The sequence below is a fragment of the Hydractinia symbiolongicarpus genome, chromosome 9, assembly GCF_029227915.1.
Source record: "Hydractinia symbiolongicarpus strain clone_291-10 chromosome 9, HSymV2.1, whole genome shotgun sequence".
Lineage (NCBI taxonomy): Eukaryota > Metazoa > Cnidaria > Hydrozoa > Anthoathecata > Hydractiniidae > Hydractinia > Hydractinia symbiolongicarpus.
The window spans coordinates 2911014-2932367 of NC_079883.1; the positions used below are offsets into that span (position 1 = coordinate 2911014).

Consider the following 21354-nt stretch of genomic DNA (forward strand, 5'->3'; position numbering starts at 1 on the left):
AACTAAGTAAACCACCATCCAAATGTGGCCTGGAAACACCATAGATCAATTACCATTGGCTTGATCATTACTTTGATCATTAGCTACTTGTTTTTCGATGAGAATTCATATTTTTTTCACGGATGTAGAGCCTATTAAAAAAACGGCTAAATTTACAAAAAGCATTTAAAACGACTTTGCATAAGAAAATGAAAATAAGTTATTTTACGCTACTATAAAGCAATAATTTACCTTCTATCCAGGTTGCTGTGAAGCTTTACAAGTTCTAAGTTGTGTTCATATTTTTTACAGAGAATACAACATATTTTTTTTACATCACCTCCACATAAACCTTTTTCTAATAATCAATTTAACTCAGTCTGCCATTTATATACTGTTTTTACCATGGCTGTAAATTCCGACATTTTTCTGCCTTACAAAGCTAACTGCGCTGAAGATAATAGCACTGATTTTTTCAATCTACCTGTTCTATTCTAATTTTATTTTTTTCTTTGCGCACACAACTTTACCCATAAGAAGTTAATAATATTAATTGCACTATATGCGGATATTTAAACTGAAAACTTTAAAAAAACATTTTGACTTTACAATTTTGTTTAAACAATGACCTTCTGATAAATTAACATGTAAATATTTAACATTTATAATGAGCTGCGTTTAATAAATAAGGTTTTAATAACAATTTCTTATAAAAAAACCCGGCTTTTCAGAAGCAAATGTTATGAAACTTGCTCATATTTTTTCAGTCAAAACTTTATTAAATATGTACAAGTGAAATATGCTAACGGAAAGGGTTATTATTTCTTCTCCCAACATAAAATAATCAGTCAATGGGGAAAAGCCCAAAGGAACTATTAAGTCTGAACTAATGCAGCCTAGATCACATTAGAAGAAGGTCAGTAATTTACTATACCAAGCCTATACTAAATTGAAAATGGACCTAAGCGGAGAATTATAATGATGATGATGAAGCCAATTTACATAACAGATAGAAATAACTGATTTAAATTCTTGCCTAGGTAACCTGGAATAAAATTGGACATATTTTCAAAAGCTGAGCTGACTCACCTGTTTTGAAATTGACTTTTGTTTATAAGCTCATGATCCTATGTATTATTTTAATCAGCGTCTCAAATTATTATTTTATTATCTCATTATTTTATTTATATTTTATTATCTTATTATTATCTCAAGCTCTATACCATAAGGGATTAGGTTTACTAAATTCATTAAAGATGTCCATAAAATTTCAAACAGCAACTGACTTTGCATGTGAATTTGTAAGGAAGGCTGAATTTTTCACAATCATCATCATCATCATCATCATCATCATCATTATTCTTGGCTGTCCGTTTTTCATGCTATCATGGGTTGGACGGGGTATATTAATGCCCCTCTTCCAATCTAATCTAGACTGTGTTAGATCTAAACTCAACTTCCTCTGTATTTAACCAGCTAACCCAGTTAAAATTGTATTGTTTTTTGAAAAGTATTAATAATGAATATTATGTGGCACACATTTGTAATAATTCACCATCTGTTGAATGTAAACCTAAAAAATTCACTAATATTAATGCCTTAACCTTGTTGTATTTGACCCTGCAGTTCCAAAGTTCTAATTTGTTAACCAAATTTTCCCTTCGGTTTACAAGTCATATCCCTTCGTGTTGTATCTCAAAGATATTTTATTTGGCCTTTAGACAAAAAAATTGAATTTATAACCAGATATTTTCACTTTTGTGGTAAATTGAAGAAGGAAAGGAGAAAATGTCACAAATCACCATGTATTTTTGTTCAAAAATGTTCACAGCAAAACAATATTTAGGTGTGCAAAAATAATGGGCCATTTTCTAACTATAAATAATGTACACATCATTTGTGGAGATAAAAGATAAAAGATTCTTGTCACATATAGTTTCGCAAAAGCAGAACTGTACGGGAGACTCAATAGTAGAGTTCTTAATAGAACCTCTTATTGCAAAACTTAGAGCAGGTCTTACTTGTTGTGCTGTGCAGAAGAGAGAAATTTGAGGAGTATTTTATCCTGAATCTCTTTTGATACAATTTCTTTTTTCTTTGTTCTTTATTTTTATGTAGTCCCCTAAACATACCTAATATTTTTCAGGGGAGAAATCTTTAGACAAATCCGTATGATCACAACAATATAAAATTATATTTCATGTTATTCACCAAAACTCTTAGAACTTTGCTACCTCAGCTATTATTTAAACAAAATCAGCATTTTTCTCCTTATTGAATTATTGAACCTTTTTTTAGTTGCTGCAAAAGTTCGTGTGTTGAAAGATTTCGTAAAAGAAAATGCTGCAACAACACAAACTGGTAGGGATGTCATAACCAATTTGAAATATTTTCAATCAACTTTATTTGCGTAAGTAAATTTTTTTCATTATCTTTATTAAATGCTCTAATTGCTACTAATACTTTTTATGATATTGAAAAACAAATTAAAAATCCACCTGTCAGAAGTTGAGACATTTTTTATAGAAATTTCATATGCTATAGTTGTATTTGACAGAGCTCAAAATGCAGTTCAAAATTGTGGGCAGGATTATGTCAAAGAATAGTTATGGAACGAATATAATACATGACTTTTTAGCATTATGGCACATTTTTGTGCATGCATGTGTAATAATATACTGAGCAGACCTAATACAATATTACAATGTAAATCAGGTTAAAACAAGAGTATTATTTATGAAAAAAGGAGGATGCCATACATACTATGGCCTTTACAGGACAAAATAAAGGAACAAGCTTGTTTCTGTATATTTTTCTGTATATATAGAATTGGTTATCCTGTATAAAAATTTTTCGTAATATTAATAATAAAAATAATACTCAGTCTTCAAAATCCAGATCGTCATTCAGCCAATTTAAAAAAACAACTTTCTGTAAATGCTTTAATCAATGTCTGGCCTATTTTTAATAACCTATTTTAATAAACGACACCCAGTCTCTAATAATCATCTTCTCAGCCAAAAAGAGGGTAAATCAGAGTTTTCCCCAATCAAGCAATTTATTTGTGTTAAATTCGTGATATATCCCAATTTCTTAGTTATTCTATATAATGTTGCCAACCTATAATGGTGATTAGTGTAATATAGTTTTCCTTAAACAATTAATCCAACCTAAACACAAGTGCAAAATTAGCTTTTCCAAAAATTAATTTATAATCTTGCTTCAATTTAACGAAACATACAATATATCCCGATAGCTAAAACTCTGGTATTTGTTGTTACTAGATATGTACTCAATATCCCTCATATAGCAAAAAGAGTTTTACAACTTTTAAAAATAATATTTGTGAAAACAGCTTTTTCCCTAAAGGTTATTGAGTGTGCTACCATACTCCATAGCATCGGCATCACTTGGGGAAAAAAATTTAATGACATGATATGTTATTTGCTTTGTTAGCATGCCTGCACCCGCATTAGAAATGGCAGAGTGCCAACAAGAACTAGAAAACCTGGAATGTGCACTTTTTTTATTTTAAATTAAACCAATTAGAAAAACTAGAACTCGAAAGCCTGGAATGTACAATTTTTTATGTTTATTTGAAATCAAACCAACCAGAAAGATTTCTTCATTTAAGATTTGTTTTTGCTTTTCTTCAATGTAAGTATCAGAAATACTGCTGATTTACATCAAATTTCATCATAAAAATATAAGATATATAAGACACCTTTGATAGGAAAAAATAGTTCAATCATTGCACAATTGGGGATTGCATGTGAATAGATTTAAGGCTACAAAAGATTATGTATAAAATTGACTTTTGGTAGAAACTTTCGTTATTCTTTTTTTAAAAATATTAAATATGGAGATTTTGTATTTTTAAAAGTATGTTTTTAAAATAGAATTGGTCCTTTTTCCCAGAGAGCATCACATTTGTTTATTAAAAAAATTATTTGTTGAAATTTCATTTGGAGCTTTGGTGTGAAATGTTTAGTTTATTATTTTACACCCCTATTGCAATTAAATTACCAAAATGAATTTTTTGAATTTCATTAATTTTCAAGTGAGATGTTCTTAAAACCGTAAAGAAAAACATAGTACAAGAAGCATGTTAAAATTTAAGTGTTATTTGGGTATATGTTAGACACGGCTAATAAATCAGTCAATTTGCCATAACTTTGTTTTCTCATCTGATGGAGAGCACTAAAAATGTTCAGAACCAGAGTCCTTTGCCAGGGAGCTAATTGTGATTGATTTTTGTTCTGAATATGATTATAATATTGTGCAGTAATCTCAAACGATGTATTTTTATATTAGGTGGGTAAAAGATAAGAACTCATGCTTCATTCCATCACAGTATAAATTTGATGGCAGCAAGTTTCCTCATGCAGACTACCAGGAGCTATTTAACACATTATTTGTGTTGTTGAAACATTCGGAGAGCCTGGAAGAAACAGAGGATTTATGTGATGCCTTAGTAACAACAATAGCATGTATAGTACCATTTTTATTACAAGAAACAATCTTAGAGCTACCGTTAATAATTGCTGAAACTTTATATGATATATCGCAACCTTGGCAAACAAAGTTGATAGACTTACTAGTACAGTATATTATTCCTTTAATATATGCTTTCATGACTCCTGATATTAATGACGAAATGGCAGATATAAATCTTTGCATACCTTCAGTGCTAGCAAGTGTATTAGATGCTGCTGATATTGGAGCATGTGCTAAAGTAATGGAAAGTCTAATGAGATTTAAAATTGATGTGTCATCAGATCTATTAACAGTACTGGCATACGGCACAAGAGAATCTTTGGAGAGTTCTGTTCACTTATTAAACAGATATTTTCCACCAGTAGATATTGGTAAGTGTTTTTATATTTATTTTATAGCAGAAAGTTGATTTTGGTAGAAAGTAAAGAGTCCAGAAATATAAAAGTTATTATATAAAACAAATCTTTTATCGCACCTGAATTTGGTAAACACATCTTCAAACAAATATTTTTTCCTCATTTTAATATTTTGATGGCCACCTTTAGAAAGCCATTATGATAATGGTTATTTGGCTGTAGTTTCAAGTGTAAAAACATAAAATTATTAATCATCCAAAGATTTAATTCTATTACAATGACATATTCAAAGCATTATATGTTAAGGCTTATTATCACCAATTTTTATAACAGAATACATCAATATATATTTTTTTTTGGAAACAAAATGTTGCATTTTATAAACTTTGCATAAGTATAAAGAATAAAAGAGGAATTATGGTAACACACAAAAGATGGCCAAAGTCAAATTTCACGATTAATATTGACATGCTTTAGATAAGGTACATAAGGCATTGTTTATCTAACCACAGCATGTACTTTCAGAGAAAAAAAAAACGTTTACATACGTGATTTGTTAACTCTCTAAGATTTGATTTGTCACATAAGTTGCAATATTTAACTAAAGATTCCAATTTTGTGACCTGTTCACATGTGCGTTCAATTTAAATCTATACAATGTTTAACTTGCCCCATGTATATTCCTAACATAGGGGTACAAAAGGTAATTTCTGTACAATAATTATCAGGAAAAATTTGTTTTCAACTCCTAAAACCTTGACTTGAACAGTCATTTTAAACTTTTGGTTGATTGTCATGGATTAATTTATTATTACTGTAAGCACACTTTTTCCAACACAGAAATCTTTTTTTACTTTAATTGCCTTTTAATTTTTTAGGAAGTGTAAAAGCCTACCAATCTCCTTCATATGAATCTATTTTACCATATATGTGTCAGTCTGATCTCTGCAAGAATGCTCATTCACAAAAAGAGGCTGTCAAGTTATGCCTGGACCCATCATTATGTGCGTTTTATAATGATCAAGCACCACCCATGTACTTTTGTCAAGGCTGTTATAGTGCTCTTGGTAAAACTGATAGTCAATTATTTCTCAATGTTGTGCAGCCTGTTTCGTTAGTCTCGCAAGTGTGTGATAATGTTGATTGCCGATTCGGATTTATGAAAGCCTTATATTTTTGTTTTTCGCTGGAATGCACAAAGAAGAATGATTATAAACCAATCAGGCTTTGTGAAGATTGCCATTCAAGGTATGTTTTTTTTTTAAATTTTTAATTGTTCAAGGTTACCTTCTGAGGGAAAATAAAATTAGCTAAAACGATATACAATAACTTTTTATTATACAAAATGATAAAATAAATTTCGCTTTATAGCTAATTTGAGGTTACTTCATTTCATTTAATCTTTTACGTTACTGTCACAAGTACAACATTTTTTTCGCAACGAACAATAGACCTTTATTTCTGATACCCAGCAACATGTTAGAATGCTTTGGGATTGTTGGTAACAACTTCATGTTGTTTCAAGGCTTACACCTTTACATCTAACAAACAGAAGGAAAATAAAAGTTAATATTTAGGTTTTTATTTGTTCTATTTTTTATTATTTTATTTGTTTTTGCTTGGGAATTAACCAATAACTTTAGGTGCCAAACGCGCCCATCTATTATTATGTATTTTCATTTTTATATTTTTTGATGACAATCTAAGAAAATGTTTGATTTAGATTAAAGATAAAAATGTTTTTGTTATTTTGTGTATAGACTTCATGTTGGACCAAATATATCACACATGAATCACCGATGTTTAAAGGAATTGTGGACTACTCCTAATCCAGAGCAAACCTACTTAGTCGACGCTATAGTAAGATTGTGGACCGAAGCCCAGCCAGAATACCATGTAAAGTGTGCTAGGATGGGGTATGTTATTTGTTGTCAAGAATGTAATACTGTGGTTTGCTTGTTTTATTTTCATTCTTGAGGGTATATGGGTTTCTTTTAATATTGTAATTTTCTATAATTGCCTATATTGGTTTTGTCGTTTTTTGTGTATTTTTCATGAAACAAAATATTTAAATCTTTGTCTGCAGATTATTTTAATGTTATGATGTGATTTGTGCAGCAACTCCCCAACAAAAGTATAGTTTTCATTCAACTAAAATTTTTCACACAAAAACAACAAAGAATGCCTCTCTCACAGAAAAAACGACTGAATAAGTGGTTTGTTTTATTTGTTTTATAACAAGCCTTAAAATTCCATAATGCAGACATCTGTCACGCGATGTTGTTTACCCATTTAAAGAAATTACCGAGAACTGATTCACCAAAAATTGATGATCAGGATTGTTGTTTGTCTGCTTGTGGCTTACTTCAAACATACATCCATGTTGCCATCCACAATCTTACTTCGAGATTTTTTTGTAGATTTTGTTCTTGCTACAGAATAAGCATGTCTGCTTATGTATTATTTTAATCAAACATCCAGAATGATTTTACTCTACAATTTTTTTGTAGTTTTTGCTAAAACAAATTAAACATTTTTCGTTGCCTTACTCTTCTTTATTTTCTACATTTTAATGATTGCCTTTTCGGCGAACTAAAGATAGTAGCTGTGACTAGAGACTGATGAAACCACAAAGATTTTTCTGCTGGGTGAATTCCCGTTGGCTTGCCACTAGTTCTTTACTAATATGTAATTTTTTGTTTTTAATTTAGTGTTGAAATGGAGAATGTTTTCCTTGAACAAAGTAAACAACAAGATCCTATGGTATATTTAAAGAAAATATTTCGTAGCTTTCATGGCCTCGATCTGTTAAAAACAACTTGTCCACTTCCACCCTCTCAGTTTCATTTGGAACATCTGACTCGTTTAATTGCAATGCTCCTGGTATGGATAGAATCTGTTGAATATGCCACCCATCCTAAAGCAGTACCAATTGTTAAACAAAAGAAAAAGCAAGCTATTAGCTGGATAAATAAAATATTGCAATATGATGTAGATTTATATGCTAGCTGTTTACTACCAAGTCCCCCTTTGGCAGCCCGTGTTGGTCACCCATGGGAGCTGTTTACCAGTGTTGTCCGAAAAGATTTAGAAATATTACAACGTCTGGTTACACTCACTAAGCAAGAATTGATATGTGAACAGGTATAACTTTATTTATTGAATTTTTTTTTTTAACAGTCTTCTTTCTTGTAAAAGCTACTATTTCTCTATAACAATTGCCCTACTTTTGTCTGCCAGGCGCGAAAACATAGTGATAAAAAGAAATTCAAATAAAGGGGAGTTTTTTTATTCAAAACCTAGCCAAGTTTTATAAATGTGAACCCCTGTCCAGTCGTAAAAACTAAATGGCTTCTTGCAGCAGTTTCGTAAAAAATATTACCAAATGTTCACATTGCTGCATTTCGAAAGGCTGTGATATATTTTATTCCATCAACGAGTCTGAACCAGAACTTTTGGATGACAGCAATGGCAGCCATTTTAAATGTTATCGCCAATGTTGGATATTGTTCTTATTCTTATTCGTAAACTTTTTATTCTCTATACTTAGTATTTTAAAGACAGTTGAATTATTAAATTAAAACTTCAATTTAAATAATCAATCATGTTTTTCTAACTACTCTTAAAGTTTTGGCTGCAAACGTACATCGTTGTGAAAAGCACTCTAGTTTGCTAGCTAATTATTTTTGTGTTGTACTGTTGATTTTTTGTTCAGTCTGGTATAAGTGCTATTTATCCTAGTTGTTATTATCACCTAAAATGATGGTGGTTGTAATGTTTTCATAATGTGAATGATTTTTTCTAAATTCCTTAAGTAAATAAATTTTTTTTCTTTACAAAAATTGAATTGTTATCTAAGAATTTAATAATTTCTGAACTTACAAAGGCTTTTTTATAAATTTATTTAGTGAATTTTGTTGATATAGCTTTTCGAGGCTACAGAACATGACTGAAGGAACTTAATTTCCTTGTATAGCAAGCTTCACCCTTTATTGAGGAAAAGGTTATAATATTAGTATATGTATACATTTTAGGTTTGGGATCAAATTATGCCAGAATGGATGCAGGAGATAAAAGACAACGTTCCTGTTGAAGATATTAGTATTTTTAAAAAAGTGTTAGGGTAAGTTTATTATGTTGGCTCACAACTGCCATGGCAAAGAAAAAAAATATCAAAGTAATAAGCCTTAGCAAAATGTCATGATGAATGACATGGCAAAAGAAAAAGTCTTGTGTTTTTGTTACAGTAAAAGTCAGGGTCAAAATTTCATAGTAAATGTCACAATTATCGACTAGGTTTTGCTTCTACCATGACCTTTTTGCCACAGTTGTTACTGAACCCTTAGCAGATAATAGTTTGTTTCCAAAGAGATTAAGGTGTACTTGGCATATGTCCTCCCCATATATTACATAATGACTATCATAATTTATTTACTCACTAGGACCACAAACTGTTTATAACTCAAAATGTTTAATAAATCCTGGAAATTATAAAAAAAATGCCCCTCCATTCACTCTTTAAAGTATGCGTCCTTTAAGAACTTAGTTTTGAGTATAGAAATTGCCTAGTTTTAATCGACCGAATTGTTATCTCCGTACAGTGTAATTAACAGTTCTAACAGTTCTTTATAAAAGCTTTGCATGGAACGGAATACGATGTTTTTTAAATCAATGTTTTTAACTTCTACTGAACAATAAACATTTAAAACAGTAGGGTTGGAGAATGCACTTGTGCACCGCATTGATCAAGAACACAATCATGTGATCTTTTCATATTATCGGAATCGTTTCATGCATTCCTGCGGTATTTTTTTTTCACCATGACTTATTTATCACACAAGATATTTGTTATTACTTTTTTCTTTTCTTCATTTTTTTTATTTAATATTTTAACCCAGTTCAATTCAAATCAAAAGAATTCAGTATTTTTCCCCTTTCACAGTGGACTTACTTTTGCCTTGAAGTTTTACCATATCTTTCGCAATGACTTCTCCTTTTAGCATAATACCGTTGCTTTAAGTTGTTTACCATTTTTCATAACCACGCAAAATATTTTTTAGTAACTTATTTGATTTGGAATCAGAAGCTCGTCCAGCCTATGCAATTAATTTTATTGAAAAGCGTTTAGAGTCATCACTGGTTAAACAGAGTCAAGAAGGTCTTGTGTGGGTTCAGGTAAGGCAAGAATTCCATGTTAAGGTAATTACTTTATCTAATTTTGCAGCTTAAGTTAGGCATTAGAGTAAAAAATGGCCGTTTTAGTCAACTTGTCGTCTTATTAATTTAGCATATAAAAGTTTTTTAGGTGTGTAATATGTCACAGTATTTTACAAAATATATTGAGATGAGGCTGCAAACTTTAAAGTTTGTTCCCACAAGTAATTACTTAGGTCATTTCTACACTGAGTACAAGCAATTTGAACTTGTCAACGTTCATTTACCAATGTTCACAATAAACTTAAGACTTGAATGAAAAGGATTGCATGATTGTATGTAGCATTGGGAATTGAAACATTTCTGCGAAAAATGGTTTACATATTATTTCTGGATATTTCTGGAATACTTCTTTTCATAAAAAACAATGATACCCTAAGAGGACACAACTTGCATACATTGTTACGTCTTCCTGCTAGTTATGTAATAATACAGTATAGTTATTATTTATTGTTAATTGCATATGAAATTAACCTGTGCACATTTTTTCCTATATTTATGAAACAAACCTAAAAAGATAAAGAATGACGCTTGTTACCACTTATTCGGGGAAATTAAAAAGTTTTTAAAATAATATTTTTTTACATTTTTTAGATATTATCTTATCTGGATGTGAAATTACACATTAAAAAATTGTTGGAGAAGTTTATAGAAATGGTGATAACACACAACGATGTCCAAGTTACAAATGAACATTCCATTCCAACTGCTTTTCCCTTTCCTGATCAATTTACACTCCAAGACATCTCAAGTGGGAATCGATTGTCTCGACAAAACTCATCAAACATCTCAACACCGGTGTCGAGTAGTTTACCAATACTTAAAAATGTAAAAGATGATTTATCAGTGTCAATTCTTATGATGGATGTCTTGATTAAGCAGGTTATCCTTTTTTCTTATTTTTAATGCTTGGTTTACTTAGCACACAAAATTTTGACACATGGTTCTAAACACACTTAGTATAATAATTTGGTATTTAGTTTCATAATTACAACACATTTCTTGGCAACCATCTAATATATACCCCAGAAGAGTCAAATTAAAATTCAAGCATTTATGGCACCTATTTTGACAACACCCAGGAAAACCAACCCACAATGATTTGTACAAACAAAATAATACAACAGAAAGTAGATACCACTTTAAGAATTCCATAAATAACCCGGAAGTTTGTTAAGTTTTTTGATTTGAGAAATTCCTTTCTGGTGTCTGAATGCAAAATGAAGAAATATTTTTTTGTTAGCCCTTTATTTGTGGCATTATGAAAATAATTGGTTTGTGTGATTTGTTGTGGTTTTGTTAATGCTTTTTAGTTGCTGACATGGAGGGTTGGTCGGCAAATTATTTATTTATTTTTTATTAGGCAAGAAAAATATAAGTTTACTGTAATTTCATTGTAATTTTACTGGTTTCTCGTAAGCTTTTACTGTATTCCGCTAGGTCTTTTTTTGTACTTCTGGAGCATACGCATTTATTACAATCCCTACACTTCAGAACTGCTGTTTTTTGTTGTTCTTAGTCCCTGTGTAACGAGCACGGTTGTATATAGTAAAAGTTGACTAATATGTTCCTGGACCAACGAAAACATTCTAATTTCAATATAATCTTAAAATGTTTGTTTTTCATCAAGCTTTAATAGTTTGTTTTTAAGATGGACCGACGTTCTTGAAGCTGAGTACCCCACAATGGTCACAGCAAACGTTGATCCCATCTTTATTAACTTGAAACCTGTTAGCATAAATACATACAGTACGGAAACATATAAACAAATATGGTAGCCGCTTAAAGTTATGCTATTGAATCGGTACAGTTTAACTGTTTTCGGGTTGGAAATCGACAAAGTACTGGGAAATAAAAGATTGTTAAAAAACCATGACCTGAACTTTTTCTGCTCGCCTAGAAATTGCAAAAGTCAGTTGGAAAATGGCAAATGAATAATTTTTTGGGAAAGTGTCATGTTGAAAATTTATCAACAATTTCGGGCATTCACACAATCATTTATGAGCCAAATTCCCTCGCCTCAAGATCCAAAAAATTAAGTATCCGCACTATTTTTTATATGATTTTTATATGGCATGTTGAATTGATTAACTGTATTACCAGTATTCCCTTATCCTAAATTTTAATAGTTAATAAATTAATAGTTGTTTAAATTTTGTGTAAATAAGATGGCCTTCTTACCCCTGACCAGTCCATTTATTTTTTGAATGAATTTATTACATTCTGTGTACATTTTTGAGAGTCCAGTAAAAGTTATAGCATTAGGTTGCCAGTTTTTCAGGATCTTCTGCAAAATCTAAAAAAAAACAAGAAATCTAGTTTGTCACGTGTCAAAACTTTGTGCATTGATTCCTTTTAATAGAATATATTTCTGGTGTATATGTTTCAAGTTCTAAATAGACAAAAGTAATTACTGTTTTAATGGTCATAAGAATTTATAGAAATTTAAAGGTAGTTTTGAGTAATAACCAACCTGGTGTCTAATAAATAAATATAAAAACTTATTTGTGCAATATTTTCATAACAAATATGTCTCAAAAAGACACAACTTCAACTTTATGACTGATTAAATTATTTAGGTATGATTAAGGTTTTACCTAAGCCCTTTGAGCTTGGCAGTTTACTCAGGAGTGGGTAATGATGTCAAGAAGTGGATTATGATGTCAAGAATTTTAATTAACAAGAGCTTCTGTTTTTTTTAGTTAACTCTGCAAAAAGGTTCTGATGGTTGTGTGTATATTGCTCCAAAAGAAAACACACGGTTGAGCGTATTATTGGTTTGCGTGCTTGACCAATCTTTCAAAGGAACACACAATGGCCATCAAGACACAGAATGTCCACATTGTAAAATTATGAGCGTAATATTTTACCAAATTTCATTACTGGTTGACCTTGTTGTGCGTCAACAAGTTGTTGTAAGCGAAGAAAAGTCAGAATATTCAAAGTCAATAATATGGAAAAGTTAGTTTCGTTATTTACTTAAGTTTAGGTTACATGTTTCAGCCAACTTGGGATTATAAATTCCAAGTTGGCTGAAATCTGTAACAAAATTTATAAAAAAGATAAAATTGCTGTAATAATATTAAAATTTGCCAATATAAAAGTCACATTTTTCACGTTAAATAGATTTAGAATATTCCTTTTAGAATCTGACACAGTGGTTAACCATGTTAATCTAGTTTAATCTTTTTAAACTTTCTTTCTCACTGTGTATCCATTTATACATTATAGGTAAACAAGGTATACATAAATACCAGTAAAGCAAATTAATGCTTTTACCATACGGTCTATTTGATTTTTATTTCTTCCAAGCTAGGGTTAGTGTTAGTTATTTAAATAAAAATTTTTGTGCTCTTCTTGCACTTTCAGATGAGTTTGAGGTATTTTTCTTATTCTGATTTAAACGTCACCTTAAAGCTTTTGTAAATAATTATTAAATGCTTTTTTACCAGGGACGTTCTGCTTTAAAGGTGTCTGTGTTTTGTCAGAAATTTAGATCACCATATAATTTGATCAGATACTCAAATGTCTTAAAAATTTCAATTAAGACTCAGAATTACAGGTAAGTATTGTTATGGTATTTTTTACCAGACTCTGCATTTCTATTAAGGGCACTAAATATCCAATAAAGAATTTAACCAACACGTAGTTGACAAAACCAAGGATTTTTTTTTGTTTCTATGCATGTTTCTGTGCATTAAGGAGACAAAAAGGCTGTTCACGCCTCACACCTCAGTGAAACATGAGATCATTTACATGATGTTTCAGGTGTGGCCTCTAAATTCTTTGTGTTTGTGTCTAAAACCACATGAGGTGTAGTGTTTACATCTTGCACAGTCTAAATTTTAATTTGGTCAGTTTGACCAGTGAAATACCACTGGAAGTAAGTTTTACTTTGTTTATAGTTTTGAAAACTCATTTAAACAGTTCTAAAAATTATTCCATTGACTAAAGTTTGCATATAATGACTGGCAGAAATTTGTTTTATAATTTGTTTACATATTTTGTTTATACTTTAATTAATTAGATTTTTTATACATAATGTTGTTTCTTAAATTAAATGATTTACATACATGCATCTACTAATTCATTTCAACACTGATTCATTCAAGTAACTTCTTCTTACACAGCTTCCAGTAACGCATCTAAAACCTCATACATATCACCAGAAAATTCAGTCACTGCATCTGCTTCAACAGGTTAGAACAGTCATTAAAATGTTTTTTATGGCTATATTTCTGCATTTTGATTCATGTTTTGTCTGCCAAAGTGTTTTGTTCCTTAACTGTCTGACATCTCATAATATTATTTAGAATACATAAGTATTACTGTAGGAACAATGGTGCATATGTGAGATATATTGGTATAAGTAATCCTGCACATTATCTTCTTGGGTTCAAGTTCCACTCAATCCATAATCTTTGCAGTACTTGGGAATTTACAATGTTTTCAGGGTAAATTACATGACTCTTGTTGAATAAAGAACTACCTACAATTTCTCATTGGTTAATTAAGCATATTTGATATTTTTAATTTTAACTCGAATTCGTTTATGGTCGAAAAATGCAGCCTTTCTAATTAACATTGGCACAACTTCAAATGCCAACCTGAACGATGACGTGTTAACTACACAGGCAGAAAAATAACATATCACGCTGTCAAAAAATAGCTGACATAAAAAATTTGAACTAGAAAGGCTGAAAGTAGTTTGATTGATGTTTTGTCAACCACGTCCCTATATCGGTAAAGGGATAATACACATACACGGTGAAAGTTTTATTTTACAAACACATACCACTAACAGACCTAACATTTATTGTTTGGATTTATTATGAGAGTAAATTCATTGTATTCAGGTGTTCAGTGTTTACTTTTGTAGAAACTTTTGCTGCACATTCTGAAAGCATAAATTCTGTAATCATGGAAGAAGAAAAAGAAGAAGATGAAGAAAAAGAATTATTGAAAACTGAAGATAAAAATGATGGCGAGGAAATGGAGAAGAATATTAAAGAATTAAAAAAACACTTAGAACATCTACCATCAAAAGTGGATGTGGATGAAATAATGTTGACGCAACGAGGAAGAACTGATCTTAATAGCAGTTCATTATATTCAATACCAGAATTGCAAATATTGGAAAAGTTAGTACAGGTCTGAACTCTTTTTACTTCTATTTTTGTGAAATTACTTATTCTTTTCCACATTAACTATTTTTAGGTAATTACTTTGAGATTTAAAGAGCGGCTGTCAGTGCCTTTAACACTAGTATTGCATACCATATATTGTGACTTCAAAGCATTTAGCATTGCAACCCTTAACAAAAAGATAAACACTGTTTAGTTGATATATGACAACAATATAAGATATCGACATCACTAGTTCTGTCTTAAATATAATTACCAATTTTTTGTAAATAGAATTAAATAATGTCAATGTGAGAATTGTTAATAAAACGCTATATTAATAACACAAGTTAAACAAAACAAAATAATTTTTCTCCATTTTTACATTAAAGCAACTGGAGCAAGTTCCAGAAACATCAGTAATGGTGCATATACTGACAAGTTTGGACATTCTTTGCTGTCGCGGAGAGTGTTTAAAAATGGTGGCTGAGGAAGACACTGAGTTACTTCGAAAGCTTCAAAACCTTGCATTAGTTCCTTGGTAAGAAATGCTGCACAAATATGTAGTTAGTAATAAATTTGTTATAAAAATTGCACAAGTAAAAGTGGCATCTATGGTGTCCTCCACCCCACTTACAACCCTTCCATTTCCACCCAAAACAAAGTCTTCCCTAATGATAGAATTGCCCACCTTTGAGCAAAAAAGTTAAATCTTTAATACTTCAGTGATTTTCTTCATTTTTTCTATCATATTTTATTTAATAATTAAAATGATGGATTAAAGAAAAAATAGTTTGTCTATAACTTATAAATATAAAAGCATTCATTTTATGCAATAGGTAGAAGGAAGAAACATGTAATTGTAAAAACCCACCAAACCCCAACCCAAGGGAATAAGTCCCTTTACAAAACTAATTTCCCCTTCAACTTCAGAGCTATCTTTGTTTTTTTCTCCCTCTCCCCTTTATTAGGAATTTTATTCATTAACTTTTTAAATACATGGCGACTTGATTGTATTATTATTCTCGAGAACTGGGTGTGTTTGATCAGATTATGACCATAGACAGACATTTAGCTTGTCGATACACACTGAAATCTTTGAATGGCCTTGATTTTGTAGTTAAGAGAAATTCCATTTTTTATCATAGCATATATTTGTTATTTCTTTATTGTGTTTAGTCTTTGGAAATTGTTGAAATCATCTTGCTCCAACATAGCTCAACGAGTAGTCCCTTTGTTGTTACACTGCTGTTGCCTTCCATTTGGAGCAGAGAGACTGTGTTCTGAGCTTGAGAAAGATTTTACAAGTGAAGAGTGGAAAGATCGCTTTGCTGCTGGTATAATCTAAGTTCTATGGATTACTGAAAATGACTTATTTTTTATTTTATTTTTTATTAAGAAGGCTGTTATAAAGAAAATGAGGCTAATAATTTTTTTTTTCTTAACTCTTTTTCAATATTTAGTATGTGCATTTGATCGAACTTTATTCTTCTTTAGTTGACAAAGTTGGTTTAATGTGTCAATTCGTATCTGACGAATATATTTGCAATTCTCCCTATGCTCGCTCAGTAGTCATTTACGGAATGGTGTTCTTAACTCATGCTTTTGAAGATATTTCAACAATGGTGGCTACCCGAGCCAGAAGTGTCATTCAGTCTATCAACATAACGTCACTAAAGGTAAAATCTGACAGATTTATATGTTTTTCAAACAGTTATTTTTGTTTTTATTTTACATATTTACAATATTAAAAGTTTAATTTATTAGCTTTATCATCATTGGGTTCTCTTGTTCAACATGTCTTACTTATATCTGTTTGCACAACTTCTTCCTGCGTCCCTATTTATATGTGTACATGACACCTGCTGGTTTGTGGAAATGTAACTGTATCTGGTCATATACTCCATCATGACAAGACTGTAACATAAGTATACATGCACCACATTGTGTTTTTAATGTTTTGATTCTAGGTTATATATAAGTACATGGAGGAACACTTTTCTTGTGTTGGCGATGATAGGTTGACGTTACTGCATTCCTATCGAGTTATCCACATGATCATTCCAGAATCATCTCCAACAAGCGCTGAATTTTTTCTGATGTTATTTAAGAAGATGAAATCGTTTGAGGAAAAAAAGAGAAAGTTCTTTCGTGATCATACAATTGTAAAGGAAGATGAGAATGAGAATGGTAAGTCAAGAAATATGTAGCGGTGTTTGAAAAACCACTACTTTGTTATGTTTTTTTTATTATACTACATAAAGTGATTGTAAAATCTCTTGATTATTTTGGTTCAAACTAATATTTTATATTTACCTTACAACCTTACAACAATAGGTGGTTTGCTTCCAATGTTTAACAGAAGATTTCCTTCAAATAAAACAAAGTTTTTCTCTGCAAAAACATGGCCAACAAAATTATTTGGAAAAATTGGTTTTGTTCCTTTGAAATATTACAAAGAAACATTCACGTTACAAGCAAGAAAACAGTATGGTATGTGGGACGGACACCTAGACAGATCTAATGGTAAGTGGTATTGTTTAATGCCAGGAAAATTAACTGTTAAATTTAAGCCTGATAATTTGTTTTTAACCCTATTTCATGGGGTGTATTTTAAGTCTTGTTTTCGGCTTCCATCGAAGGAAGAAAAAATGCTATGACTATTAAACGTAACACATTAACTAAGCAAAATAGGAAAAGTGTTTTGACGTCAAAAAATTAATTCTGATGTCATTATTTTTTGCCGACGTCTTTATTTCCACACAAAAAATTTTTTTTTTTTTTTTTTGTTGATTTTTATCTTTTTACTTGCCTAATTTAATTTTATTATGTAAGGAAAAGTATATTGAGATCAAAATAAATGTTTTTTTATAAAACTCTATATTATCAGTGTGTTCTAATAAAGAAAATTACTGAAAGTTTTCCAAACAGCTCCAAAAAAATGTAAAAAAATATCACTTTTGTTTTAGTAATGGAAATAGAACTTTCAATGTGTTCTCATAATAGGGAAAAAGTTAATGTCATAAAATTTAATTTCTAGCATATACCTCATCTGAAACAAGATTATTAAAAATATACCACTGGGGGAAAAATTACAACAAATAATGTGATGAAGCTTTAACTTCACCTGACATACATATATAGTATTGTTGATCATTGTGAGGTAGCTTTTTATCAATCCTCTGCAATTATACCACTACTATCCTCGATCCTGTGCAATTATATAAATACATACGCAACATCATTTTACTTTGCCCGATGATGGGAGAAGGATTTCCCGAAACGTCGCCTACTAAACTATCATGTCCAAGAAATGATAAACTTTCCACAGTAATATGCATGTCCAAGAAATGATAAACTTTCCACAGTAATATGAATACTGAACAGACAAACCGAAATAATATCTTCAGCTTTTTATCAGTTTATAATGAAATTCTTCAATGTTCATGTTTTGTACGAACATTTTTAAAAGCTTTGTACAATAACATTTTGACAACTTCATAAAGAAAAACGTGATTGAAATGTTGAATTTGTTTCAGCTGTTTAGAATAATGAAGAAGGATTGCAAATTTTTCACTAACACACAACTGAAACGCCGGAGGTCAAAATGCATCATATACTATACCAGTAAAAAAACGGAACGCACCAACTGACATTACTTTTTTATATATTTCTTTATAAAGATGATTTAATCCAAATTTGTATGTCATGCATATGTAATATGCTTTAACCCCTTAAGCCATATAATTTATTACAATGTCATATTACTGTATGTTTCAAAAAAAGCTTAGGGTTATAGTCATTTCATTATTATTTATAAATATATATTTTTTTTAAATAAAGACAAGCTCATTGTGAGAGGAGTCAATCATTTAAGTTATTCTATGTTCAGCAACAAATAATTTATACACAGTGTCTGTTCATACTGCCTTAAAATTTTAAATTAAAAGACTGACATCAATTCTTTTAGGATGTCTAACCATTGAAATTCCCTAATCTAGTTACTATGATGATTTATATGTGTAAAATATTTTTGACATAAATGTTAGGAGTGTGGGTGAAATAAACTGATCGGTTAGTTTTAGTTTAATTTAGTCAAAAATAGAGATATAAGAATGTATATGTATGATATAATGTCATAATAATGTAACTAACCATGTAAAATACATGTACTACATTCAAAGTTCTATGTGTTTTCTGTTTTAGATACACCTGCACATTTCAAACACATGATGTCATCAGATATTTCACCTGCTGTTGAAATTGCATTGGACACAGTCTCAGAGGAGTGTGAAAATGAATTGAAGCAGACACTTAGCACCCAACCAACTGTCACAGGTGATGCAGCACCAACAGAGGAGGAAGTTTTATCTTTATTGATTGCTCAGCTAGTTGAATTTTTATCTACAAAACAAAAAGACAAAATTGATGATACACTTGGAAGAACTAGTTTTAACGAAATACAGCATATTATTACCTATATTGGTTTTTGGATGGGGCTTGAACGTACTGTTACACAAAGATGGTTGACGCCACAAAAAATGTCAATTAAGCGCTTCAGGTTTGTGTGTTTTAACAGTTAAAGGTATAAAAGAAAGCATTTGTTTTGAAAAATACCTATATTAATATATGCTTTATTTTGTTTTAATTTTTAACCCCTTACAGCCTTTACTTTAATTTTTCTTCTCAGTAGGACTTTTGTAAAACATCCACCAACTTCCCAAGTAGTGATGTACTCTAATCCTATATTAAATTTACGCATTTTGAAAATGTCACAGTTCACCTGTTAATCTTAACAGCAGACTTGGTATCACAAGTCATTTGGTTGCGTCTAAGTTATAGAAATTTTCTTATTTCTGCTGACGTCAGCATGGACATGGCTGGGTATTATGGTGTACTGTGGGTATGTTAGAAACCTACTTATAGGTTTAAAATGATGTCCGCCTCTTACATGTGCCAAAGTAGCAACTTTGCAGCCTGCTAACTGTAGGGTGTTGACCATTTGATGCTTCTAACCATATTTGTCTCAAAAATTTTGCTTAAATTGCAGGCTTATAAGTATTAGGAATTCTTGTATAGAAATAAATAAAAAAAGGAAATTGATATGAAATGTATTTAGAATTAATTTTATTTAAATATATATATTATAAATAACTTTAAAATCAAGCAAGGAATTATAACCATCCCAAGATAGTTCAGATTTGATTAAAATGACTAGCCCTTAGTGCTAATGTTTACCAATATGTTATGCCTTCTGATTTAGAAAGAACCCCATATTTGTTACTTTTCTAATGCATCTTCCAAAACTCCTTGATGGAAACAAAGAGTATGGAGAATTTTTCTTGTACCTTGCTTTACAAGTTATGGAAACATGTATCAAACGAAATCCTGGTGATGATTTAGCAAACACAAGGTTATCGTTAATACTTCTTGAGCCACATCTTCAACATTCATGGTTAACAGCTTTAATTGTGATCCTATATAAGGTTTGTTGGAACTTGTACTATATGGTATTATAAAAATCCAAACATATACATACAGTAAAATTGTGAATAAATTTTTTAATATTTAGGGTGGCTGTCTATTTAAGGGGGCGTTTAAAAGAGGGGAGGTTTTAAAAACTTTGGTAATTTATTCTTTTCACATATTTTTCACATATTTTTCACTTATTTTTACATCATCGCCAATATCATCATTTTCAGGTATATTAAAAGCTGGTGCAGTCCTTCTACCAATATTTCTTATTGATTTTTATAAATGTCTTTAAAAAACAATACTTACATTATGTTTGAAATAAACGCTCCTCCAAAGTGGAATCTATAGAGGGGTGGGCTATTAGATGGGTATACTTATAAAAACCTTAAAGGGTTGCCAACAGACCTTAAAAACCTTAAATAACCTCAAATACGGAAGAAGGTGCTTAAAAACCTTACAAGAACCTTGAATTTGTAATCGTTATCTTTGCAAACCTTATTGGCTCAAACTTGAAAAGAATAAATTTCTGTGAAAATTAATTTTCCCAATTTTGTGTACCCATTATAAAGTTTTTCAACAATGAAAAGTTTCCTGGGAATCATTTTTTGGCATGATCAGCTACCTGAGTATAAATTATTGTAGAATTTCCCTTTAAACAAATAGACAAGACACCGTTCGCCACAGGTTGCTTTCAATAACTGGAGCTTATA

At 30.6% G+C, this 21354-nt stretch overlaps 1 protein-coding gene across 1 annotated transcript in view; it reads left to right on the forward strand.

The window, feature by feature from the left end:
- The window catches only part of LOC130656330 (protein unc-79 homolog), a 36465-nt gene that overhangs the window by 2897 nt on the left and 12214 nt on the right, over positions 1–21354 (forward strand). Inside the window, exons 3-20 of the mRNA XM_057459163.1 lie at positions 2278–2389; positions 4294–4847; positions 5711–6080; positions 6593–6748; positions 7544–7976; positions 8867–8955; positions 9893–10007; positions 10641–10928; positions 12749–13007; positions 14177–14245; positions 14926–15197; positions 15562–15710; positions 16349–16506; positions 16667–16848; positions 17140–17359; positions 17507–17695; positions 19376–19730; positions 20433–20655. Coding sequence (XP_057315146.1) covers positions 2278–2389; positions 4294–4847; positions 5711–6080; positions 6593–6748; positions 7544–7976; positions 8867–8955; positions 9893–10007; positions 10641–10928; positions 12749–13007; positions 14177–14245; positions 14926–15197; positions 15562–15710; positions 16349–16506; positions 16667–16848; positions 17140–17359; positions 17507–17695; positions 19376–19730; positions 20433–20655 — 4193 coding nt within the window. The remainder of the gene's footprint in view (positions 1–2277; positions 2390–4293; positions 4848–5710; positions 6081–6592; positions 6749–7543; positions 7977–8866; positions 8956–9892; positions 10008–10640; positions 10929–12748; positions 13008–14176; positions 14246–14925; positions 15198–15561; positions 15711–16348; positions 16507–16666; positions 16849–17139; positions 17360–17506; positions 17696–19375; positions 19731–20432; positions 20656–21354) is intronic.